Genomic DNA, 27408 nt, shown 5'->3' with positions numbered 1-27408 from the left:
CTTTATTATGTAGATCTTTTTAAGTCCATGTAATTTTATTGTTATAAATTATAAAAATAGGAAAGGAAATATCAATTGTATTGTTTTATCATTGAATCTCTTTCACATTGTGGTTTCCCGCATTATAATGTTCATCTTATTTTTTACAGAATTACATCATGTGTCTGCTAGGGAAAGAGAGAAAAAGAAAAAGAAAACATGTATTTAAATATGTCTTTACACACCCTACAGGCGTCCCAAAGGGTTTCATGAACATGAACATTTATAGTAAAATCAAGCGATGTGCAACCATAGCAAAAGGGATGGGGAAGACTTGCACATTTTCAGGAACAATGATCTTGATACCAGTCGAATTTTATCAAGATCTATCTGTTTATCCTGTTTAAAGAATATTCAAAATTGAATACATCAAGCAAGAAAAGGGTCAAAATTAACAAATGAATTTTATGCCCCTAATCTGCACACCCTTAATACCATTGCATTACCGAGATGATGAGGAGTTGGGTGTGGTGCTGGTGGCTCAGTGGGAAGGATAACAAGCTGGGCTGAGGGATCTTGGGAAAGTGGGAATACTGTCTGCATGGCACTTGGCATCGATGCTGGGAATCCAGGTGGTAGATTTGAATGCAGAGCTGGGTGACCAATTCCTGTGTTGGTGAATAAAAACAAAACAGGTCATTTGTAAAAAAAAATAAGCTGAGTAAAGAAAGGTTAAAATGTACATATTGTGATGCACAATTACAAGGAATGAACTGCTCTGGTCAATACGTGCAATCTCAAGCACTTACTTTTTAAATGCATCTGCAGTGTCATCATACAAAGCAACCAGAAAAATTCTTCTCCCATGTATTCAAGCATTTGTACAGTCTTCTCATCTTCAGCTATCACTCTGTAGTACTGTGCTTATTCTTCCTAAGCTAATAAAATGTCTCACAGCAATAACACCAAAGGAAGCAAAGAAGAGAAGAGGATATTTGATCCATTCAAAACTCTCTCCTTTTACAGATCATGGACACTGTTCTATCAGCTTCCCCACTTATTGCACCATGAGGGAAGGTTATGTAAAATGTATTCCAGATATCCAATGATGTTTGCGTTAGTTTTAAATAAAATGGGAAAAGGGTATTGCATTATTCTAATATAAACTGAAGGCTCAATGGAATTTAAATGAGCTTGAATGATACGCTTATGCACCCGGGAACAGGAAACAGCAAGTGTGTACACTGGAAGGGCTGAGTTAACCTCGCCACTTTCCTAGCCGAGTTCACTTTGAATGTTATCAAACTTCAGTGTACTGCTGGCCACATGGCAAAAGTGTCATCAGCAAATTTTATATTACAAGAATGTGCATCCTCCATATGATTTATGGGCAGTTAGGTTGATTAACTCGTTTGATGAATTTGTGAAGGGGAGTATAACGAGAAAGAAAGTAATTTGGAAGAGGAAGGAGAGACACATATCCTTCCACAGGGAGTAATGACAAAGCAAAATTATGGGATGAAGTTACCACAGCAGCAGTACCTTCCTACCTCTCCACCTCCTACTCCGTGTTTAAAACCCATCGCTTTGGCCAAGCTTTTAGACCCCTCCAACTATCTCCTCCTTTGGCTTAGCAACAACCTTTGACGTTTCTATTGCCTTGGGATATTTTTCTACATTGAAAGCGCCATATAAATGTTTGCTGTTATTGCTGGTGCTAAAACTAGAAATGCCAAAGTAAAAATCTACCCAAAGTCTGTGCAATAACATTTCTTCCTCAACACTTTCAAAACTATTTGTTTTTCCAAAGAGAATTTTCTCGTAAATACTATGCGGACAGCCAATTCCTCTGGTGACTTCCACCTGCCATACTGGCCACTTTGTATGTGCCATAATTTTCTTTTGCAAAAGTTTAAATGGTCTTTGTACAAGAGTTATGATAGTGTATTGGTTACAGAACTGGGCGAGTAATTCAGGGGCCTGGACACGTCATCCAGAGTATGTATGTTCAAAACTGACAATGGCAGTTTGAGAATTTGAATTCTGTTTAAAAGATCTGGAAAATAGAATGTGGTATAAGTGAAAATGAAGCTGTCATGATTGTTGCAAAAGTCCAATTGATACACTAATTGCCCTTTATGAAAGGATACCTGCCAATCTTATACAGTTAGCCTATAACCGCCCTTTAAAGTTATCTAGGGCTAGGCAATAATTACCTGCCTTACCCGTGACATCCCACAAATAGTTTTTAAAAATTATAAGGGGAAAATGAAACAAAGAACAAAAAAAAAATTTAAAAATCAAAAGAAAAACAAACATCAATTGTTGAATAATCCTATAAAAATCAGACCTTCAGAAAATGTTTTTTAAGAAATTAAATGAAAGGCTGAAGAAATTGGTAAGTACAATTATTTTAAAAAAAAGAATCCATATAAAAATAGGGGGAAAAAAACAGAATGAGTCACAGGGCAATTATAGAATTAATCCAGTTTTCTGTCGAAATCACACATCATTCTGTTCTGCATCATCTCTTACACAATGAGAGGACATTGACAGTTTCCCAAAACATAGAAAATGAAGATTAAAATAATAGAAACATGCTGCCATATGTAACATTTCTTGCAGTTGTCGTCAAAAATAGATGACTAGTTTTGCTTTTCATACAGGTGAAATGATAGTTCAGTGTAACTACTTTCAGTTAAATATTTTTAACAAATGAACATAATTACCCCGGAAAAGAGATTAGTCCCTCGCCATAAATAAATGTACTTCAGCAATTTGATCTCATTAGTTTAACTACTAACAATAATAATTGGAAAGATATGGTAATACTGCCCTGTTGGAATCTTCTGGCAATTATTGGGATCAGTTATAATAACACAGTGGGTGTGTTAATGCAACTAGGTGGTACAGAGGAAAATACAACTGCTACTGATATTCTGGAATGATTTTTTATGCATATAATTTTATGATACTTTCACCTGTTCTGCCGTAGAAGATTTGGATAAACTACAACACAAGGTAGAGATTGAGACGTCATTAAAAAAAGATATTTTGATCAGTGATCTGCTGACTCATGTCGCAATCCATTATGTGTTGGTGTCTTTCCAAAACTACTGAAAAATCCACATGGGTATGGTTTCTGTTTGCTCAGCCTAGAGGACACACCCTGCTTACCCAAATCCAGAGAGCTTGAAGACACTCAGCTGTGGGAACCCCCAGAGGGAACCCCCAGAGTGTGCAGGAATATTGTTGAGAGTTTTACCAGTTAAAACTATGCATTGCACCAGCATTGAGAATTTCAAGGTTTCCCCGCTGTTTGTTCAACCTGGGCCACTCTGCCTAGATGGGCACAGGGCAGCTCCCTGCTCCCAGTGACAGGTCCACCCCTTCGGGTTCCAGCAGGGAGATGGGCTGACTGCTCAACTGTCCATAGTACCTTAAGTACCACAATCTGCCTTTGCTATTGGATTGCCACAGGCCTTAAATAAAGATCTTAAGGATGTTAGGTGGTACAGTTGTCACTCCAATCATAACACAATTTCCATTGACATTTCGAGATAATACTGGCATCAGGTAATCACACTACTGATTCCTCAAGTAATTCATTGAATCAGAAATGTCTATGAAAGGCAGTGGCTGTCCATAATGCAGCAGAAAACAAATCTATTTTACTGAGTAACAGAACTTAAAATATTCCCTTGAATTGGAGAAGTATTTGGAGTACATTAGTTTAAAACGAGAATCAATTTTATGCCCGCATCCTCTGATTTTTAACGTGTTAAATTATGAAAGGCTATTAACTGATGAAGATGGAGGACAAGAAACTAAAGTATTATACATAAATTTAAAATAATCACAAAATGAATTAAGGAGCAAATTAAGAATGTCATCACATTGAGAGGATTAGTTTTTGTAATTCTCTACCACAAACCATTGTTGAAGCAGGGTCCATAAATTATTTGGAAAGGAAATTAGATAGTTGCTTGAAAAGAGGGATATTAGCGTATATGCAGAGAGAGCAGGAGAGTTGGGTCAGAATTAAATGCTCATGCAGAGAAAAACGACAGTGCAAACTGGATGTGTCAAATGGTCTGTCTCTGAGCAGCAACATTTTATAATTCTTTATAGGGTGCTAAAATCCAAGACATATTCTAATCATCTGTTTAGGGTACTGTTCAGTTATTAAAAACAAAACTCTTGTGCCTGATTCATTTTCGACATTCCAGATGCTGCATTTCCAAACTGAGTAATGAGCAGAACTGCTTTACTTATGTATTGTACACTCCAGCAAAAAGGATTATCCCCTGTACAAGTGGTAATCAGATACTCTCTCGCATCTAATGACTGGATTACTTTGGCGGCAGATGTAGTAAGATATGAGAGGGCCCATTTTGGAAAGCTAGAATTTGTAGAACTGCTCAACCAAATATAACAACCTTGAGAATGCATTTGCTTTAGGAAGAAGATACTACCATCATTAGTACAGATGGGTTGGCTTAGGTCAATAATAGATTTTGACAAACCCTTCTTTTCTCCTGTCAGTTTGGCTTTGTGTATAATAATATTGACTCATAATACTTCTATCTGCAATCTATCTGCCTGATGTTTTGTTTGTGGAGTTTCCAACACTGTTGAGTAAAAAAGTGAAAATGCGTGCAAGGAGTTGACCATGGCCTGAAATTGAGGATGTTCATACGGTGACATTACATTCCAAACCATCTGCAAAGAACTGAGAAGGGGTTGACAGCAGCACCATTTTAGTTTTCCAAGAAAACAAATCGGAACTGCACCTTATAGGGAAAACACTGCACTCAGGCGGCACCAAGAAACATTCCTTTCGAGGCTGCCCCCTTTCTTTACTGCACAGTTTCAGCTTCTGCATCAGTGCCCCTGCAAGCTCCTGGGGCTCCCTAAGCCTAGGGTCTTCCAAGCTCTGTGAACTTTGGTAAATAGGGCGTGCCCACTACATGAGGCATAAAGAAACTGTACCCATGCACATTTTCAGTTTGATTAGGAACTCTTGTGACTAATTCGTTTGGAACATGCATATATGTTGGCAATCTCATTTGCCTGGATAGAATTAAGGCAAATATCAAGTTTGAAGTCACAAGATGTCCTCACACCTAATTTCAGTGGCTGGAGACAACTTCGGCATTTGTATGACTGTTTTCATGTGGAAATTGGCCTGCGTACACTCTAAGCAGCTGACAGTACCAAATGAACTTCCTGGTTTCCTTCACACTTATATGCATTTCAAATGTAACTCCAGACTTTCACTTGACAAAGGGTGTCTTTCATTTTGTGACTGAAGCATGAATAATATGTTATTCACTTTCAAAATATGGGGTTTTACTTTTGCTCCATCCCAACTATAATTCTCCATAAAAGTTGCTCATCTCCTCAACAGCTGCATCAGATGTCAGAATGTTTTCTTGGGCTGTTGTAACCACACATGATTTCACCATTGGCTCTTTCTCATGACTGGTTCATTTGTGCTTTTATATTTTACTGTAAGTAACATATTTGTGTGGTAACGCTTCTGTCTACCTGGACCAAAGCACCTTCTCATTTAGCGAAGTACTTTCAATTCTTAAACTTCTTCCATCACTACATAGATGGAATTATCGATAGATGAGCCAATGTATATTCAAGCTTAGAAAGATGGGTTGATACATTGATAAAAATGTTTAAGGATATCAGCAATACAGATGTTTACAAGGTTTATATTTCCCATACGGGCAACCCCCATTTAGTACTTAGCAATAAATGCACCATGACTACCTTTTTTAGCCATGCATTTCTTCAACTCGTTTTTGTTGATTTTTCTTTCCTTTCACATAGTATTTGAAATACAATTTCATGTAAACAAGCCAAAAGTTGGTAAATGTGAACCTCACTATCTTGTTTTAGGGGTAAGAATAACAAAGAAATTGTCCATTGTGTCAGCTGTGTATTGGATACCAGTGTGAAAGGTGCTCTAGTCATGAGTCAACTTGAACCCATGAACTTGGACATTGCTCTTTCATAAATGTAAGATGGCAAGACTGACCGTATGAATGCCCACCCATCCACACGGAGGGGCTGCCTGTCCTTGGAAGCCAATGTGGAGGCGTAAGGTGAGGATGTGCATTGGGATCAGTTCCTAGTTGGTTGGCTTGTAAAGATGACCCTCCAGTGACCATCAGGTTTGGATTTAGATCTCCAGGACAACCACTAGACGGACGGATTCGTGCAAACTCCACAAGTTCCTTGTTTTCTCTGAGTTCAATGAAAATGTTTTAAGTTAGTGACAATCACGTCATCTTTGTCATACAAGGAGCATTTTCAATGCATTGACGGCAGCAGTTCAAGGAGAAGACTCACCTTCAGCTTTCCAAGGGCAACTGAGGACAGGCAATAAACGTGAGCCTTGCCAACGATGCCCATATCCCAAGAATGAATTTTTAAAATATCAAGCGTCCTTTTCATAATTTTTGATACTTGGAAAATGTAAAGATTTTGAAACCAGCCATGCACTCCTTTTGGGACCTCACTGCAATGACGCCCTTTAATCTCTAGATCTAAATCCTGCTCCTGTAATGAAGCACCAAACAGACCAAAAGTGGAAAAGTGCAGACTTTATTCCTATAGGCTGGGTTTTATTTTTTTTGACAGATACTAGGCTGGATTTTCACAGTCAGGGAGTCTCCGCGGATCTTTAAAAATGGCAGACAGGACCCAATTCCGGGATTCCCTGCCCTATTCCTGGCATCCCCAATTTTCGCCAGCATAGGATAAGGGTGCAGGCTAGTGCGGGTCACGAGCCCACACCATACACTCCTGACCTGTCCAGCTCCATTGCAGGGACAGGCATCCCCTAACCCACTGCAATTTTTGTGGAGTCGGGCCAACTGTACAAGAAGTTCTGGTTTACGGTCCTTCAGAGTTGTCATGAACCATAGGCTGGATGAGGGAACTGTTGGAAAGGCAAGTTCAAAAGGTCTTACTCATGACCCCATGCCCCGCCACCCATCACCAATGGTCCCTCATACCTTCCATGTCAGCCTATGCCACTCCACCCATTCCCAATGGCCCCTCATACCCTCCATGCCAATCTATGGCACTTTCATGCCCATTCACCCAGTATACACTTTGTACAGAACCAATGAACCCTATAGTAACAATGGCATTGTGGAAAAACTTTTAAAAAACAGTTACTGATACATAACTTTCTTTAAAATAAACTGCTTTTACTACAGCCCTATAAAAGCATCAATCGTCTAGGCCTTTAAAGTATCAGCAGCAGAAACTACAAGCACTTGATACCTCTTTATCTTGCGGAAATAAACATTGTGAAATTTACAAAATAGATCTAAGAGAAAGAGCTGTCAATCAAGCAATTCTTTCCCTTGTATGTAGTCTGTTTCAACAGGCTAATGGATGTCTAGACTCTTAGCCAAGAATATATAATGAGGTTTAGCTGAGAGCCCAGACAGGGTGAATGGGCATAGAAGTGTCATAGGTTCGCATGGAGGGTACAAGAGGCCATGGGTAGAGGGGCATGAGGTTGCATGAATTGGCATGGATGGGCTAGGGGGAGTGTGTGGGTGGTGAGGGGTTGTGAGAGGTGAGGGCTAAAGGGATTTACTGGTTTTATTATAACTGGGACAAAGTCCCAAAGCACTGAGACAGGGCTTTTAACCATCTTGCCTTGACACTTAGCTGCCCCTTTGGCTGCCTCCTAACTGTTCCCAGGGACAGTGGGCCCAACTCCAGTTAGCACCCATCCCCCACAAACCAAAATTCCTGCCTTTGCGGGCACTTTCTCCTGAGGCGGGCACACTGAGAGGAGATTTCCCGACCCCGTCTACCCACCTCTCAGGTGAAATTCCAGCCCATGGATTCCCCATGTTGTCTTATTTCTATGCCCATTAGTAATTTGTCACCAATTAGCTTTCTCCACTTAGAAGCTGAAATAATCTGGTCTGTGGGCCTCACCACAACTACAAGCATTTCCATTTCACGATCTGTAAGCTAAAGGTGTAACTTATGTGAGTCAGGCCGACCAAACATTCATTGTCTCATCCTCCATGAGATGGAACATTAATTATAGCTGTCATGCTGAAAACAGACATCTTTCGTTCAGCTAATGGTCTTCCACCAAGTGTAGAAGCAACCAGCGCCACTCTGGGATATGAGCATCATAGTCCATGAGTCAAGCACATAACCAACCAGCCCTTTGAGTTTTAACTCTCCTTTGCAGTTTTCCTGGTGCTGAAACTCTGCGAAACCTTTTTTTTTTAACGTGTACCCTGCTCCTATAATAATGTTGAAAGAAATAAACCTATGGAACCTATCAGCATTTCTTAATTCAGGATTAAAATTATTCGGCTTAGTTGTGTTAGAATGATACTCCAGTCAGATTACCGAATTGTCGAAAGTTTTGGGCACAGAAAGAGGCCACTTGGCCCATCGTGTCCGGCATTTGAAAGGATATCGGAGCAAAGTGGAGAGCTGTAGAAGAAACCTGAACTCTCAAGCTATTCAATAAATCACAATACGTGTGGCAACCAATTCTGATCATCTGGGCTCAGGTTTTGGGGACCCGACAATAAAAACAGTGTTAACAAAGACACTTAATGTTGTATTAATCCGTGCACGGCCTTACCGAAGTAAGTGGTCCCTTTCCCTGTCCAAACGTGACAGCCCCATTCTTTCCTCACGGAAATGATTGTTTTCTTCCTCTGCTTCCAGGTCTATGACGTAGGCGGAGCGCGATGATCCTGCAAAAGATGAAGTATCGTTTGCAGCTAACCAGTGCCAATGAAAAACCCATGCCAAGTTCATTACAGTGGTACAGCTTAATATGAGTTCTAGCCAAAGCAAATGCACGTCCAAATGAACTGTTCTAATTGTCAAATAAAGGTATCCAATGAAAGTTGCTTCTATTTTCCGACATTTAATTTGCACTGCGTGATTGGCCACTGCATTAGCATAATTTTAGGTCAAATGGAATGTGTGATGCCGCATGGAAGAGTTCTGATGATTTACTTTAGATGTTTATGGAGCTACTTCATCTGTAATATTTCAGAGAGAAATTTTCAAGTTCTACATTCAGTTTTTGCTGGATCGAATACTTAAATGACATGGTGGATGGAAAATTATAATGAAGGAATTAACTTTCCCACACTGAGATCCTTTACAGGCTTTATAAGGAGTACATTTTGGGTCTAGCGTCTACTCAAAGGCAATAAAAACTAAAAACTAATAACAAATTGATAATAGCAGAGAATTGCGAATATATGTGGAGTTCCTGTTTCATTGCAACTTGAGGTGCTCTGAAAATTTCAATCATTTATATTTTCAACCGGATGTTTGATGTGCTCCTATAAGTGATAACTCACAGTAGGTGACATTCAAAACAGGCATATCACAACTCTTTTGGGGATCTAATTTTGGACACTTTGTGGTCAGTTTTAACAGTATTCAGCGCAAATTACCTTCACATTGGAAGTGAGGACTGTCAGTCCAGTCAGACTGTCAGTTAACGTCAGAGTACAAGATCAGCAATGGGAGCTGTGATTCAACTAGGTTGAGCTGAACAATGTCATGTTTTCATAGCCTCAAATGAATCACTTCAGTCTAACAAACATATGAAGCTGAAGCAGCCAAAGCAAGAATTAACCTGCAACTCAAATACGTAACTATTCGGGGAAATTAAAAACTGTGCTATCATGGCATATAAAGATAACACTGCATTTGAAATATTCCCAAGTAATTTGTCACCAGTAAAGATCGGTGACAGACTGGATAGCTTTTACCAACATCCCCATGGAATAATAACAACAATCAGATTTATGAAAATAAATTTTACAAATTAATCCAGGTTATTAACAAAAGCATTGTTTGACTACTTATTTAGGTATTTAACAGAATCCCACCTTTTAAACCAGGAATATGCCTGTGCTGTCTGCTGGACTCAGCACTACAAGGCAGTTCATGCTTGTTCTGGTTGTCTTTTTGTCTTGCAACTGCTACTGCGATCCCAACTGGCGGCTGCCGTACCTCTCCGTCGCCCTGAGATGACTCACTTTCCCTTCCTTTGGCACAGTCTGGACGCTCCAAATCTAGGTTTGATTTCCCACTTTGGAATTTAATCTCCTGATGGACACAGCTGGCCCGAATGTTTCCCAGACCTCCGAAAGGGGTCTTCTGCCCAACAATCAAAGCCTGCGTGCCGGGGGGAAAAGAGCTGCTGTATTTTAGTAAACTCTTCATGGCCGAGACTTCGTCGGTTTGACCTAACATGTCTTGGTTTAGCACAGACCCTTGTGACAACATTGCCGCCTGCTGTAAACTTGAACTAAAGGGGTCAAGATAGGAGTTTTTCCTTTCTTCACCCAATGGAATCTGAGGGCTCTGCCATGATGGTATGTGAGATCCATTGTAGCTCATACAACTGAGCTCCGGTGGCCTTCTCTTCATCTCTGAACCACTTCCTATGTGCTCCACCTCAGGAAGCTTATGGTGCTGGTGCCGTATCCTGGCCACTTTTTGCCCCTGTGAGTCTTTAGAAGCTTTCTCATGTGCATCACTGCCATGTTCCCGATCCAGCATGTAACCGGAATGGGTGAGTTTGGCACAGCATGTCTCCAGCTCCTTCGAACAGAAACAATCCTGAGACTGTGGCATAACATAAGTGCTACCTTTCCCTGAGGGGCCCTTGGCTGCCTGAGGTGTGAAGGGCATCACCATCTGTGCACCAGTGCTGCTACCACACTGTTGTTTGGATTTTATGGCTGAATTGTGGGGCCAATCCATTCCTTTCCCATCTAGCTTCAGAGATGTGTGCGAATTAGGAACTGTCCCAATATCAGACCTCTCTGTGCTTTTGTCATGTGTCTTCTCCTTCCCTATGTTTCTGTTGACCTTGCAGTTTTCTGCAGTGACTTGAAACAGTCGACTTTTGTCACTGAAGTGTCCCACTGAAGGCACGTACGTAGGCCCAGTGACCTTGAGCTCCCTGCCGGCCTTATCTTGAGGAGGGTAAAAAAGGTCTAAGTTGGAATGAACCTGCAAACAGGGGAATGTTCCAGAGGCTGTGCTAGATGATGAAGGAATGTTGGACAAAGAAGAAGGAACAGAGTACGCAACAGAATGGTGTGGAGTTTGCCAACTGTCCGAGCACTCAACATGCATTGGACCAGAGGGGCCATTTTCTCGGAAATCCCTCTCAAACCTTAAGCTCTCTTTGGTACACCTGCCTGGGGTATGAATGTCCATTTGCCTCGGTAAAATCCCACCAATATTAGTGCAGCTTGCTAATAAAGTCTTATTGGAATCTCCATTCATAACTTTGGAGTTTGTTAAACAGCTATTTAAGTGTTTATTTCTGTTTTCACACATGCTATTATGCATATTTGTTATGTCGTCTTTGCATCTAACGTCTGGCATCAGGGGCAGCACAATTTTATGCCTGTCTTTTCCATCGTCTTCTGAATGTCTCTCCTTGTGTGTCCTTTGACTGTTCATTGAATTGGCTTCACCCTTACTCATTCTTTCCTTATTAGGTTCCTTCGCAGTTAGGAGTCTGTCAGTTTCCTTGATCGTTTTGTGGGAATGGCTCATCTCTCTGTCTCGGCTGCAGGAACCAATGGGATGGCTGGGTGCCGCTCGGGAAATGGAAGGAAAACTGTGATTGGCTGAGAGCAAGGTTGGCTGCCCGGGTAAATTCCTCAGATAGAAACCATCTGCAAGTTGAGAAAGACCTCGTAAGATTAGTGTATGATAATATATCACCGTCACTAACAACACTTCCTCTGCTTTCTTGCACAGCTTACCTGCTGCTCAACTCAAAACCCACATTTTTAGGTCACTCTGTACCATTGTATGATGAATAGTTGTTTGTTTATATATCATATTTTGCCTGAAAATTTTACCTGCCATTTTTCTTCTTCCCCTTTCTTCCCTGAAGGCACAGACCACTGGTGCTGGAGGATAATTCAAAAACATCTAGTATCTCGCCCAAGTGGCCATTACTCATGTGTGAGCTTTGAAGGATTTCTGAATGCCTGCTTCTGGCACATACTGAGCAATCCTGGGAGTGCTCCTCAAAGACTTACCTTCACCATGGACAGAAATATCATAGGAAGCCTACCCGCTATTTCCTAAAACACTTTCCTGATGAACAAGTTCCTGTGTCAAGGATGTACTTTTAGAAAACCAACCCTTTATTAAGTTCAGTCGGTTTTTTGACCATAGGGGGAATCACAGACAAACCTAGCCCTGTTTTGAGCAGGACTAAACAGGTACACAACAGCAAGAGCAGGGAAGCCTAGCCAATTTATCCTTTCCTAACCCGGGACAGTAAGGATAACTACAGATTCCTGCCCAGCCCAAATCAGTTAATTCAGCACGGTCCAGGATTGGAACATGAATGGAGAGGGGCCTGGCATCAATTTTTAATTTCCTCCATGGCCTTGCCCCTCCTTACCTCATCCTAACATCCTCCAGTTCTACAACCCTCCAAGACCTCTGCGCTCACCAATTCTGACCTCTTGTGCATTCTCGATTTTAGTCACTCCACCACTGGTGGCCGTGCCTTTAGGTTCCCGGGCCTTAGGCACTGGAATTCCCTCCCTAAACCTCTCTGCCTCGTTACCTCTCCCTCCTCTTTTAAGAAAATCCTCAAAGCTACCCCTTTAACCGAGCACCTCGTCATCTGTCCGCATGTCTTCTCGTGTGATTCGGTGTCAAATTTTGCTCGATAATGCTCTGTGAAGCACCTTGAGACCTTTTACAGCTTTAAGTGAGCTTTATAAATACAACATGTTGCTATTGTAAAACTGGGCTTGCTTAAACCAAAAGCTGCTTAAAGAAGAGTTGTGAAAATAAAATTGACATTGAAGACTTTGGTACAGCGGGAATTATCAGATGATAAATGCATCTAGTACTTTGCTGTATTCTGTTCTTGAAGTGTTTAAAGCAAATTTGAGTATGTAGGAGTGAATTTGATCCACTGCACATTAGCCCAATACCAAGGAAATACTTGAGAGTTCTAATACCCCTGGACAACCACGTTAAATTTAAAATCTCTCACAGGTAAACCAATGACAGAACATATATACCCCAGGCAAGAGACCCCTCCTCTATATGGCCTCACAGTGAGTTTTGATCCTTTCCTCCACCATTGAGGGATGTCAGTTATATGAAGCACTAGGGAAGCTGGACTTGTCCCTCATAAAGCAGTGGCCGGAGACCAGAGAGGGGGAGCCGCCATGTCCCAGCAGGAGGTCACGCTGCAGAGCTACAACAACGAGCTGGTTAAATGTATCGAAGATTTGTGCACAAAAAGAGAAGAAACCCAACCAACAAATCTTACAAGAGGAGAGGGAGAGAAGGACAGGCTACAGAGTGATATCCGCATTTTTAACGGAGAAATTTGCCAAGGTCAATCAGGGTCTGGCGCGCAAAATGGCAACCCGAAACGAATTTGATAGAACTGCTGCGAGAGACTGAGGCTACTCATATGAAGATCCTCGAAAGCTCCCAGACACTGCTGACTGTCCTGAGGCAGGAAGCAGGGACCCTGAATCAAGTCAATGAAAATGGTGACAACAAGAATTCCTGATGTTTGACAATCAGCTTCAGAGGAGCCGGAAGCGTGGAAGAAAGGGAATCTGTGATTGTAACAGTGAGAAAAATAGTCAATAAACGCCTAATGCTGGATCACTGTTAAAACAATTTCAAATTCTAGCAAGGGATTGATAACTACTTAAAAGACTTTAATTTGCATTTCTGTTGATAATGGAATTTATAGATTTGGGGGAAAAAATGAAGCAGAGAGGGTTAAGGGGAGTTTTTTCTTTAGAGATTCTAAAAGGTTTTGGTCGATTTCATGGAAGGGAGGAACTGTTTTCACTGGCAGGCGGGCTGATAACCAAAAGACACAGATTTAAGATAACTGGCAAAAGAACCTGAGCAGATGAGGAGCTTTTCTTTTCACTCATTGAGTTTTTAAGACCTGCAATGCGTTGCCTGAAAGGGCGGTGGAAGCAGATTCAACTGTAACTTTCGTAAAGGAATTGGGTAAATATGTGAAAAGGGAAAAACATTTCAGGGCAGTGAGGAAAGAGCAGGAGTCAGGCTAATCGGACAGCGCTCTCCAAGGGCAGGCTCAGGCACGATGGGCTGAATCACCTCCTTGTGCGCTGTTTGACCCTATCTGTTCTAATTGCATCGCTAGATGCGAAACCTCACAGACACAAACTTGTGCTCACAGTGAAGCATGTTAGGGCTCTTCACTCACTGGCACCTCCCTTTTAAAACAACCTTTCCTTTTACTTCCTGACTTGAATTTTCCCTTTCTTCCAACGTCAGTCTCCTTCTTTCTGTTTTTCTCCCTCCATGCTCCACCTCTCTCTTACCCTTTTTTACTTTATTGATTTCTCTGTCTTTGTGTTTGCTCTGTGCCGTTTCTTGTCCATGGAGTGGATAACAATCAGCATGAATAATTTTGTTTCGCTGGAAGTGCAGAGCCTTGTGTACGCTTTTCATTCTTAGTGGTCTCATGAATAAGGTTTGGCATCTCTCTGCCATGACTTGGGTTCAATTCTGATCAGGAAAGTCATTCATCTGGCCTCCCCTAATGGTTTGGTAGGTACAGTCTATTGTTAATATGAAGTCACTTCATTTGAATAATCTGTTCATTTGAATTTTTTTTGCACAAAGAGCCTTCAGTGCTGTTTTATTTACATTGCTTAGATTGAAATACTGGAAAATTTAAATTTTTGGAATGCAAATAACAACTTTGAATTAACAATCAACTCTGAACCACTGATCTGTGGGTGATAACGCTACAGCTCTGAAGGGTCCAGGTTCAATCTTGGCTTGCATTATTCTCAGTACGGGTGACAATGAAGGTGCTTAGGTGTCCCTGAGCTAGGGAGAAGAAAGGATTCCAACTCAATGGTGGATAGTCAATGTGCGTCTGTATGTGAAGGAGTTAGGACAGCAGGTGAGAACAGACCGTGTTCAGCTGTAATGCCACCCATCCCCCTAAAAGCAAACAGCTTACCATCCAGAGACAGACATGAAAAATGGGTATTTGGGTATGATGCTGTAAGCCAACAATGACTGAGGGACTGTACCACAGCATGAATCACCTCTCTCAGATGAGGGGTAACTCTTTCGCGTTATCAACAGTCACAGATTGTAACTCTTTCGAGTACATTCACAGTTCTTGGTTTCCGGGAGTGGGACATGAACCCACAACCTTCTGATTCAAAGGCGAGGGTGCTATGAACTGAGCCACAGCTGACACCTCAGATGAGGGGTAAAAGGAGGGGAAAATCCAGAGTGCTTCAGAGGCACTCTGTACATAGTTGTAAAATTTAAATACCTACTGCATTTACTACAGTTGAAACCAATAGAGATGCTGCCTTAATAGGGAGGATAAAATACCCAATCAAGGCAATAACAACAGGCAGGATGTTATTTAGCTAAAGGCCTTGCACAAATGTTCACCAGTTTGATTTCAGCTTACAAACCATATGTGGTACATCATTAACCTAAATATCATGATTAAACTCTAATTTCAGTGTTTACTACATGTTATGAATCAATAAGATTTTCTTCTGATTGCTTTTTTTTCAGAATCCTGGATTTTATTTGAAATAAATAGTAAAATGCAAGATGACAACTACAGCCCAGTGAAATAATCCATTAGGTACTGTTTAGTAAACACATGCAGCAACTATATTTAGGTGGAATATTTCTGGTTAAGACTGAATGCCGCATTGCAGACCAAAACTAGGCTCCTAACTGGTTGAAAATGATACATACAGCACTCTGCTGGATAACTAAATGGTCATAATTCCAATAGTTAAGTGTTAGTTCTGTTAAATTGAAACAAAGTACAATTAAAACATAGTGACGTTATTGACATTACTATTTTGTAAGCTCAATCTAAATTTACATTTACTTATGCTGGATATTTCACTTGCCTTTTTGTGTATCATAGAACCTGTGCTGACCATAAAGTACGCTGTTGCTGTTACTGTGGTGATCCAGGTGGCTCATGGGAAGGAAAGTGGAGGCCAAACTGCTTGAAAACCTGGAATATCCTGGGACTGAAGAAAATACAAGGTTAGAGTTGCATAGCACAGTTGCTTAAGAGAGGGTGAGCATATTTCTTTTTAGACTATACTTCAGTTATCATAGTCCAAGCAATAAAGTGGTTTTCAAACAAATGTCTTCTAATTGCAAACAGACCATGGAAAAGAAACCACTAAGGTTTCAGTGCTTCTGTGTATGATGAAAAAGAATAACATAAGATAGAATCTCCACATTCCTTGTACTTTATTTATGACTGATAGAGTGGATTCAACTACTGTACTTTCACAGAGTAGTCTGGCATGTTGCCCTCCACTTTGAGACTCAGTTCAACTGAAGATGATTTATCAAAAAGGTCACTTCTCATTCTCTCAAAATACTACTGAATGGCAACTAACAATAAATTATAATTAAGGGCACGTTAAAAATCCATGCTCCATTATCTGTTTTTATCTATGCCAATAAAATTCATCGAAACTACAGACAGAAGGAGGCCACTCAGCCCACTGCACCTGTACTAGTGCCAGTTCTTTCGCTGGGATCATCTACTCGAATCCGTTCTTTGCTTTTCCTTCTCGTATTCATTTTCAAATAATTACCAATTTTCTTTTTAAATTGTTATATAAATGGAAAACAAGAAATCCTTGGGCACACCACAACCTACATCCTATCAATCTGATAAACATTGATTTTTGTTTTCTACCCATGCATCTACATGCCTTTCACATCATCCTCCCTCTCTGTAACTAGTTTCATATGTACCCTCTTATCAAATTCCTGTCGAAAATTCATCCATATAATATCTACCATTCCCATTACCTTATTCCATAATTTTTTTTTAAATTCAATAACTTAGTCAAGCACAGCTTGCTCTTAGCAAGTCCACAATGACTGTCCCTAATTAGCCCTAATTGTATAAATGTTTGTGAATTTTATCCCTGATTATGAGCTCTAGGCTTGGAATATTTCTTTAAATTCATTTATGGGATGTGGGCGTCACTGGCTAGGCCAGCATTCATTGCCCATCCCTAATTGCCCTTGAGTAGGTAGTGGGTGAGCTGCCTTCTTTAACTGCTGCAGTCGCTGTGGTGTAGGTACACCCACAGTGCTGTTAGGATGGGAGTGCCAGGATTTTACCCAGCGACAGTGAAGGAACAGCGATATATTTCCAAGTCAGGATGGTGAGTGGCTCGGAGGCAAACTTCCAGGTGTTGGTGTTCCCGTGTATTTGCTGCCCTTGTGCTTCTAGATGGTAGCAGTCATGGGTTTGGAAGGTGCTGTCTAACAAGCTCTGGTGAGTTTCTCCAGAGCACACTGCTGCCTCTATTCGTCGAGGGTGGAGGGAGTGAATGTTTGTGGTGGGGTGCCAATTAAGCGGGCTACCTAGTCCTGGATGGTGTCAAGCTTCCTGAGTGTTGTCGGAGCTGCACTCATCCAGGCCGGTAGAGGGTATTCCATCACACTCTTGACTTGGGCCTTGTAGATGGTGGACAGGCTTTGGGGAGTCAGGAAGTGAGTTACTCGCCACAGGATTCCTAGCCCCTGACCTGCTATTGTATCCACAGTGTTTATATGGCCTCTATGACAGCACCTGAAATTGTGCAGCAAGGATGCAATGGAAAATGGGGCATAGAGGCTTATAATCTGATGCCTGCACCCAAAAAATGTTTGAAATTTTCTCTCTACTACTTCCCAATCCTCCCACCACCTCGAGGGTCTTGGCTGTATGTCCCTAGACTGCCCAGTGCATTTACGTGAGAGTTGAACACGAGGTTATAGGAATTAGTCCATTTCCCAGCCTGTCCAACCAGTGTAATGCTGATCCCGAGTGAGAACAGATGGAGAGTGCACAATACTTGCTCCAGTAGCAGGAGAAGTGCTGAAGGCAGGGAAGGAGGACAAGGGTCTAAGCTGCCATGTGGGCTTTGCACGGACCATTTGTGAAAGATCTTCACATTTTCAAGGAGCTTGGGCCCCTTTTTAACTTCAGCTCCTTCCCCTTCTGGTGCTGCAGTGAGTACCCTGCTGCACTTCACTGGATTTTACCTGCAACTAGTGATGAGCTCCTCCTATGTAGTGTAGATACTACTAAGGAGCACAACCTGAACGTATGATGAACCCTGAACCAGCAAATGGATCAGAGTCACTGGGGGGTTGGGAAAGGGGCTGAAAATCCTCTACACCTCTGGCAACAAAACCACCAGGCAGGGAAATCAGCCTTGGATGCTGACCCTTAACTTGCCTTTGGTTGCTGAGCAGAGATGTGAAATATGCTATGCTCCTGCAGTTCTGCGGCATAGTTTCCATTTGGAAACATTTTGGAAAATTATGGTTAAGATTTCCGTTATCTACCTCCCATCCCACAACAACACCACCTCCCACATTCCACCCCACCCACCCAGCCACCCCCTCCCCGCCTCAAAAGTCCCTTAGTATTCTGGGTGCTTCTTTTCTACTTTTCATCTAGCTTAACTATATTTAACACAGTTTTATTGCTGCTAGTTATAACCAGTAATTGGTGTTCTACATCTGGCACCAGTATTCTTACAGGCCTAATTTCATCTTCCTCTATAAAAATTGAGGCAAAGTACTTATCAAGTGTCACTGTCATTTCCCCATGCTCAATTACAAGCTGGCCCTCCTTCATATTTAATTGATCTCATCCGTTCTTTTATTTCAATGTGTTTATAAAGGGTGTTGGTACACCGATGATAGTTCTACCTCTCCAGCCCCTCTCTTGAGCTCTGCATCACCTCTTGTGTTGTTGAGACTACTTATCCAACAACCATTCAGATCTTTGCCAACTCTAGACTTGACTATTCCTCTGCTCTCCTGGCTGGCCTCCAATGTAGACTGTAATTCATTCAAACCTTTGCTACCCACATCCTTTATAATACCAAGGCCTGTTGAGCTATCATCCCTGCTCTCACTGATTATCATAGCTCCCAGACCTCTAATGCCTCAAATTTAAAGTTCTCATCCTTGTGCTTAAATCTTTTCATGATTGTGCTTCTCACCATCTATGAAACCTCCTCCAGTCCTAAATCCAGTCCTCCTTCCTACAAACTATCTATTCCTCTAACTCCACCCCCATTTATTGTTGAACTCACCCCCCGACAGCCACTATGCTTTATCCACTATTGGCAATTGTCCCTTCATTCATCTGGACCCCACGTTCTGAAATGTCCTCCTGTACTTTTGTCCATCTCATATTTAAAAATCTCCACTGCTCGATCTGCCATCTTTTTCCAACCAATTAATCCAGGCGAGGTCCCCTTTCGCCCTACTGAATTTATGTAATTTCCAGTGCAACACCTTTAGCTTCAACTCTCATTTATCTGCATTCATTTTCATTGCGAACCTCATTCAGAAACAGGCCGTAATCTAAGGGCTCTCATACCTTCAGCTCCCTTACTTGTCCTATATATCCAGAACCCAAACTAGCATTTTTGCTCGTCCTCCAATGCACTGATTAAGGAAACAGTTTTCAATGCGATGCTAAGAAGTTCTTTTCATTTTGATCTCAAACGTTTGTCTATTCTCAGCTACTGGCTATTGCTGCGCACAGCATTAAATTAGCTACAAATCACATCCTCGATTTCTTTCCCACCATTCAGTGGTCTATAATGCATTCCGCACATGGTAACATACTCCTTTATTATTTCTTAACTCAACCCAGACAGAGTCTGTCGAAGGATTGCCATTGTTACAAATCTTTTCTTTCAATGGGTGGAAACAGTTCTGTCATTAACAAAGGCCAATCCTTTTCTTCCTTTGGTATCTTTCCCGAAAATTTTATAGCCAGGAATATTTTGTTACTAGTTTCACCCCAGCTGAAGTAAGGTTTCAGTAAAGGCTATAATATCAAATCCCTCCACTCTAATTAGTGCCTTTATACACTGCAATCCTGATCCACTCATATTCTACAGTATTACCTCTCTTTTTATTTTATTAATCTTTCCTTCACCATCCTTCCTAGCTTCTCTCAATACACCACCCTTGAACTTAATCATTCAGGCTTCTTTGTCCTTAGCAATACTTACTCGAGTCCTCCACCCACGTCCTTCCAGTAAATCTTTTCACTCTACCCTCCCAGAAATTATGAGGTTAAACTCATACCTAGTTCAATTCAAATCACTGAAATTAATTGCAGGCCACTGAGCTTATGAAAATTAGAATTTACATGTCACCTTCCTGGGGTGGGGTAGAGGTAAGTGATGCATGAGTGGACAGGAAGCTCCTTTTACCGACGTTCCCTCTACCAGGGATAGTTATGCAAAACGATTAAATTCTGAGTTCATTTTCATAAATGACTACACAAGTAAAATTTCATTAACAAGGAATTTGGGGAAATCATTGAAACAAGATTTCCTGTCTCTCATAGTAAGTACTTGTGTTTGGAATTTCCTGCCCTCTGCTGCATCATTATGACAAAGGTTCAGAAGAAAATGTTGTACTTCTCAAAATCCTGGGCCAGTTGTCTGCAGTTTCAGACACCAGCAATATTACTCAGCTGGACAGGAACAAAGAAAAATGATTATAATGCTAAAAGACTGAGCCGCCCACACAAAGTTCGAATTTAGACTTCGTTACCCTTTTAAAAAGCCCCAGCAGAAATGCTGTTTACAATAGCTTATTAAGATGTCCAATCATTTTTGTGGGTCATTGAGTTATTTGCACAGCGTTCACCTCAACTCATGCTCTTGTTAATGTGTTCGACCACCTTCTGTAGGGATTCATTTTCATCTGGACTGCTTCCAAGTTCACAATAATCTGCCTTGTTTTCACAGTTGTTCTATAGCGTTACTCCCCAAGATAATAAAAATGTTTTTTATTCAGCACTAATGAGTAACTTATTAACCCTTTCATTGAGATGAATGTGGAGCTCTGTGTTATTTTCAAGGTGGGACATGTACTGTCCTATTGCTATCTAGAGGTCGCTTTGCCTCAGTCGCCAATGCGCATACAAAGCATTTAATCCCAACTTCATTCATACCAAAACTTTTGAAAACTTCCAGTTTGAAACTGCAGGAACGTTACAAACAATAAGCACAACACAAAGAAAGTGTTCATATAAATTAACAAACACATGTTGACAAGTGACAAAACACTTTTTGCCTGACAAGTAGAGCATTTACAGTTAGTTTTTTTTTACTCCAGATATTTTCCTTGGTTACATCATTGTCAGCTATCACAGCTCACACCCCGATTAACCAGTGTGTCTTCACCTGGCCGCTATCTAGGTGCATGTTGCGAGGCCTGCAAAACCCTTGTTACTTTTCTCTCATGTCCGGGATGTTATCACATGATCTTTGTTAGGCAGAAGAATAAAGACTGTGGCTTAAGCTATAAACCGCAAGACAGGTTTGTTGAACAGTAAGCAGGTACAGCACACAATATAACAGAATGTTTACAGTAATCACAACCTTTATATTCTCCTTGAAATATGAAAAACAACAGATGCTTTCTTGTACTGACCTTCACACAAAAATGACCCTTCAGCCTCAGTTGCATATTTCATATGTGGCTAGCTGTTACCACACATCGTCCAATTAACCTCAAACATCTAATGGTCTCAGACTAACTGTCAAATTTCTTTGACAATATCTTGGAACAAAGGGACAGTAAAAGCTGCATCTCCCATAGTTACATCAGCCATTCCCAGGGTTGCAGGTACAAATGGTATCTCCTGATCATGGTTATCTCTTGCTCTCAAGACCTATAATTTTAGGACATTTATACTTATCTAGACAGCTTTCAGAGACACTACTAAACAAGATGATACTAAGGATTCTGTATTTAACCAGTATTAGCATGTTAAATGACTTCTAGTTCTACATAAAGAAGGTAAAGGTACATAGTAATATCTTTGGCATGCCAATATAATGCATACTGCACATAACTTGATGGATCAGCACTTCATTTTAATCCTGTAAGAGCTGTAATCAGCAAGACAGAATTCAATAAATAATCCACCATGGATATACACACCTAATGTTTGTCACGGTGCAGTATTTATCCAGGTGTTTGCATAACTGTTTTAATCATTCTATTTAAGCTATTTGATAATAATTTCCCTTAAGCTATTCAATAATAATTTCAACAAAGCATATACAATGTCAGTAATTAACAAGCAAATCAAAATTTGTAATGACTTCAGAACAAACAGGATTTAGTTCTGCTCGGAAAGCACAGGTACGATCAGAACTCGATACTGATGGAGGGAAAACCTAAGCCCCTAAAATTCACAATCCTCCATCTACACATCAGGTTGTATTGTCTAAGTTATACTGACTTATTCATGTCAACCCCTTCATTGAAACAACAGTACGATATATCCTGTTATAAATTGTGCATGCTTCAGATTCAATTTACTGTCTGCTGAACAATTCATGTAAAACATGACATACATTTTAAATTTAATATACATATTTTTTAAAATACGTGCATTTCTAAAGAAAAATTAAATGGCATTTACATCTAATTAGTTATTCTTGTAAAATCTCAACTGAGCCAATCTTGTCCCATCTCATCTGGCAAGTGCATCAAGCAGCAACAATGTTGTCATGTAAGGGGTCGAAAATATGATGGAAATGGTTCCCTGCTTCCAAGCCAACGGGAAATTCACATGCAGCAGATAAATCCACATGCTGAAAGGGTTAACGTGTAGTTGTTGTATTAAAGCTGTCTCCTTTAATTAGGGTTGTTAAAAGTTTAACTGGTTCCACTAAAGCAAATGAGAGTCTGTAAATTCCAACTGCAGATGCCCGACTCCCACATGGAGTCACCTTTCCCCCACGGAAAGTCACTCCCATTGTGGCAGATGGACATTAAACATCTGTGCTGCTAAATTCAATGCACAATGTAACAATTCCACCTCTAAGTACGACCAGACAAACCAGACACCGCTTCACTTTAGAACTGCGGTTGATGCACCATTAACTGTAATTTCCAAAGTTAATTTGCAGGTACATTAAGAACAAGTTGTATATGTGATGAAGATTATACCTGTGGGTGGGATAACTGCAAAACTTTTTGTGGAAGGCTTACCCTTTCTGATTCTTTTTAAACCATTTTCACAGGGTTGATAATACTTGTGGATATGCTATGGGCACATTTGAATAAGTGGGTTAATTTGTAAATGGATGTATAATAGGACACAGTAGGGATGGGACTAAACTATTTTATTATGATTTGCAAACCCCACTATTCAACCCCAGCTTTTTATGTTTGAAAATGCAGCCCAGTTCCCTACCTGTTGTTTTAAACTTTCATCACTGAGCTGCTCCTTGTGAAAGGATCTAAGTCAGGTGGCAGGAATGGCTGTTAAGAGGGTAATGTGATTTTGGATAGTGAGCTGATTGATTTAAAGGTGGATCTCATGCTCCCAATACAGGAGTTTGGCAAAACTGCACAGCTTCATTTACTTTCTTTAATTATTGGAATACATCTTTTTTTCTTTCAGGGGGAAACCAACCACAAGTCACTCAGCGATAAAATTCTTCATTCAACACTGCTCGTTTACACTGTGTTGAACCCATTTTTGCTACAACTTTGGCCCCAGTTTGTTCAATCTAGCACTGTTGATGTAATTAATGAGAGAGAGAGCAAGAGACAGCGTCCCTTCACATCCAAACTGAAATACTTGAGGCCAAATAAATGTGCACTGTTGCATTCAGCAGTGCACATATAAGACACCATCGTATTACAACAGATCCAACTGGGGTTGGGGGGGTGGTGGGGGTGGTGGAGAGGGGCTGGAAATGCATCAAATCTTCAATAACCCTAAATCATTCAAAAGCTATCAAAAACGGTCACAAATACAGAATAAGCTGGATACTTAAGTTGATTATCTTCTATTGCCACAGACCAGACATTGAGAAAGTCGCACATCAGGCTTGCTGGCAAATCATTACAAATTAGTTACATTGTCATACAAGGAGTTGACCGTTATTCTGCAGTGACTAAAAGAGAATAATGACCTATAATTAACATGTTTGTTGTTTTAAGTTTTTTTTTCCATGGGAGAGCACTACAGCTTTAAGAGTGAAGAGGAACTGTATGATACACAAGTGTGCAGTGCCCTGCCAAGAGCATGCTCCAGCACTCACTGGCAGCCACTAACACACCAGAGAACAATGACTTCTGTATTCAAACACGGAGAGTACGAGAGAGAACAAGTCTGCATCAAAAAAAAATCATTTTTAATAGTAACAGCTGTCCCTGGAGCCGTGACCCTGACAACGTTTGAACACTGAAGCTCTTTCAAGGAGTGACAAAATAAGAACCGATGCAGCTGTGCAAGGGAACTCATTTACAGTTCGGGCAGATTAACGCACATGTCCTGAATAGGAGACAAGAATTTTGATTTACGGAAGCCAAAGATTAACTCTTAGGGGTCAAAATAATTCTAACGCAGATGAATAACGACACACAAGTGTGAAGACATCCCTGGGCACATCCAGGCCATAAATAGGACTTTTTCCAATAAACGTATCGGTGTGATCCTGGAATAGCATTTTAATAACTATATGTGTGTCCGTAAACATATATGTGTATGTGTGCATATGTGTGTGCATATGAGTCTAAATGTATGCATGCATATGTATGTGCATAGTACATATCTGTGTGTATATATATGTGTGTGCATACATTAAACAATAATATTCTGTGCATGTCTTGATTTCTATTATCATAATATCCACCATTAGAAAACTAAAGATAAAATGGAGCTGGGTAACACAGTGGCACAGGAAATGATTTTACTGGTATAAAATGACATAAAACATGTGGACATTGAAATCTGACAAAAGTTCAACGTACAACAGGTTAATCCTACGATGAGTATATTTTTCAAAGCTGCACACAGGCAAAATACATTCCATCCTTGCAGCTGAGTCCTTGGATCCAAGAATTCTGATGGACGGAATGTGCCATAACACAGTACAAAATGTAGCAAGAGGCTATACAATTTTTCAAGCTATATGATTTTTCTGCATGATTTACGTGTAACATATTGACAAGCCAACGTGGTAACATCGCATCTAACGATTCCAGAATTCTGAGTGAGATCAATGTGAAAGAATAATGCTGCCCTTTCCAGTACAATGTGTCTGGGTCCAAACACAGGACAGAGATCACACATCGTGTACAATGGATCCAAACGGCAACAGCAAAATTTTGTAACCCCAGGAGCAGGATTTTACGCCCCGTGGGCGGGCGCGCGCCTGGCGCAATCAGACGTAAAATAGCGGGCGATGCAGTCGGGCGAGCGTCCCGACGTTATCGCACACCCGCGCGGTATTTCGGTCGGCGGGCACGCGCGAGAGTCAGCAGCGCGCCGGCCGACAATTAAGAGGCCTATTAAGGCCATTAATCAATTAATTAAAAGCTCTTTTTCGCTGCCCGTCCAACCTTACGGTTGGCGGGCGGGCGAATCGGCCAGGCAACTTTTGGATCTTTTAGGAAATCTCATCCACGGGCGGGGTGAGGTTTCCAACAATAATTTTAATGCAATGGAAATGATTTGACATTATTTTTATTACGTTTATGTTCATGTGAGTGAGCCCTGTGTGGGAACAGTTTTTTCAGACTTTTAGAACCTTTATTTTTGGTTTTGAAATCTTTCAGCTCCCAGCCTTCAGGGAGGTTTCAGTGCACGCTCCCCCTCCCCCAGCGCCAGCGCAGACTTTACCGCTCGCCCTCCTCCCACCCCCACCACCCCGGCAGCGCTGGGGCTCTCAGCGCACCTTTCACGCTGGTTGGTCGTTAATTGGCTGCCCCGAAAACCCTGCCCCTAATTTTGAGACCAATCCGTTTTTAAATCTTGATCTTGTGTTATAGATATCGAAAACAAACAAAACAACAGCAACAAAATAATTACGTTGTAGTACAAGATCTATTTGACAACTAAATCGTGTTCTCATCATACTTGTTGGCAATATACACACTTTTTCCACAGTGATATAACGGATGTACTAAAGTATAGATCACTAATGCTATATAAGCTGGCATTCACAAACGATCGATCCACAGCACACTAGAAACAGATTAAAGCATTATCGTTTTGTATCAACCATTTATTCCATAGAAAGGCATTAAACTGCTTTTTTTAAATTTTCAACGGGTTGCATGTGCTTTGAAAAAGAGCCCTCACAGGATTGTTTTACTCATGCTGAGGCAACTTAAGACAAAAATTAAATGTCCTGGTTATTTTCTCGTGCACCTCCAGCAGCATCAATAGCCCAGAATCTGGAACCAGGTGCTTTATATATGGAAACCCCTTCTATAATACAGTTAGCAGCTGAAAATTGTCATTTGTGAGCTCATCCATCTCCTGACCTCTCACTTTACTCTTGTATTAACTTCAAAGTCAACCATTTTTACTTTAACACTTTCTTATTAGATAAAATCTAGAGGGAAAAAGAGTGGTGAGGAAATATCAAAAAAAACAAATGGACTTTGCATGTGACAGGTAACGTGTCGACATTGAGGGTTGGTATGTGCAGTGTTTTTTTTTAAATTCCCACTTTTCCTCCTCAATTCCAATGTGATCAGAAGAAAAGGCCGATTCATGTTAAGAGAAGATGTTAAGTGGGAAGGCAGCAGTCAGGCATGCTGGCTGGAGCAGTCATATTTCACACAAAATATTCAGTATTTGGTGAACAGCAGCATTTGTGTGCTGGAAGATCTGGATATGTGAAACCCATGCACAGAGAGTGGAACAGGAGCCTTTTCAATCAGTCTTCTTCAGACCAGTGAAACAGTCCACGCCCACATGCAGAAAGACCTGGACAACATTCAGGCTTGGGTTGGTAAGTGGCAAATAACATTTGCACCACACAAGTGCCAGGCAATGATCATCTCCAACAAGGGAGAATCTAACCTTCTCCCCTTGAGTTGCAACAGTATTACCATCACTGAATCCCCCACCATCAACATCCTGGGGGTTACCATCGACCAGAAAATGAACTAGACTGTGGCTACAAGAGCAAATTAAAGGCTGGAAATTCTGTGATGAGTAACACGCCCCCAAAGCCTGCCCACCAGCTACAAGGCACAAGTCAGGAGTGTGATGGAATGCTCATCACTTGACTGGATGAGTGCAGCACCAACAACACTCCAGAAGCTCAACACCATCTAAGACAAAGCAGCCTGTTTGATTGGCACCCTTCCAACAACTTAAACTTTCACTCCCTCCAGCTTACGCAGTAATAGCAATGTGTGCCACATAAAAGATGCATTGCAGCAACTCGCCAAGTCTCCTTTGACAGCACCTTCCAAACCCATGACAGCTACCACCTGGAAGGACAAGGGCAGCAGACACACGGGAAC

General features: G+C 41.1%; 1 protein-coding gene across 1 annotated transcript in view; it reads right to left on the bottom strand.

Annotated features, from left to right (window-relative positions):
• bahcc1b (BAH domain and coiled-coil containing 1b) overlaps window positions 1–27408 on the bottom strand; it is a 247453-nt gene that overhangs the window by 121985 nt on the left and 98060 nt on the right. The window contains exons 4-8 of the mRNA XM_078571020.1: window positions 15966–16091; window positions 9903–11711; window positions 8630–8744; window positions 6032–6240; window positions 486–647 (exon numbers count right to left, since the gene is read on the bottom strand). Coding sequence (XP_078427146.1) covers window positions 486–647; window positions 6032–6240; window positions 8630–8744; window positions 9903–11711; window positions 15966–16091 — 2421 coding nt within the window. The remainder of the gene's footprint in view (window positions 1–485; window positions 648–6031; window positions 6241–8629; window positions 8745–9902; window positions 11712–15965; window positions 16092–27408) is intronic.

The sequence above is a fragment of the Cetorhinus maximus genome, chromosome 24 (genome assembly GCF_964194155.1).
Source record: "Cetorhinus maximus chromosome 24, sCetMax3.hap1.1, whole genome shotgun sequence".
Lineage (NCBI taxonomy): Eukaryota > Metazoa > Chordata > Chondrichthyes > Lamniformes > Cetorhinidae > Cetorhinus > Cetorhinus maximus.
The sequence above is the reverse complement of the archived record's forward strand: the minus strand, read 5'-3'. Positions and strand labels throughout refer to the sequence as shown.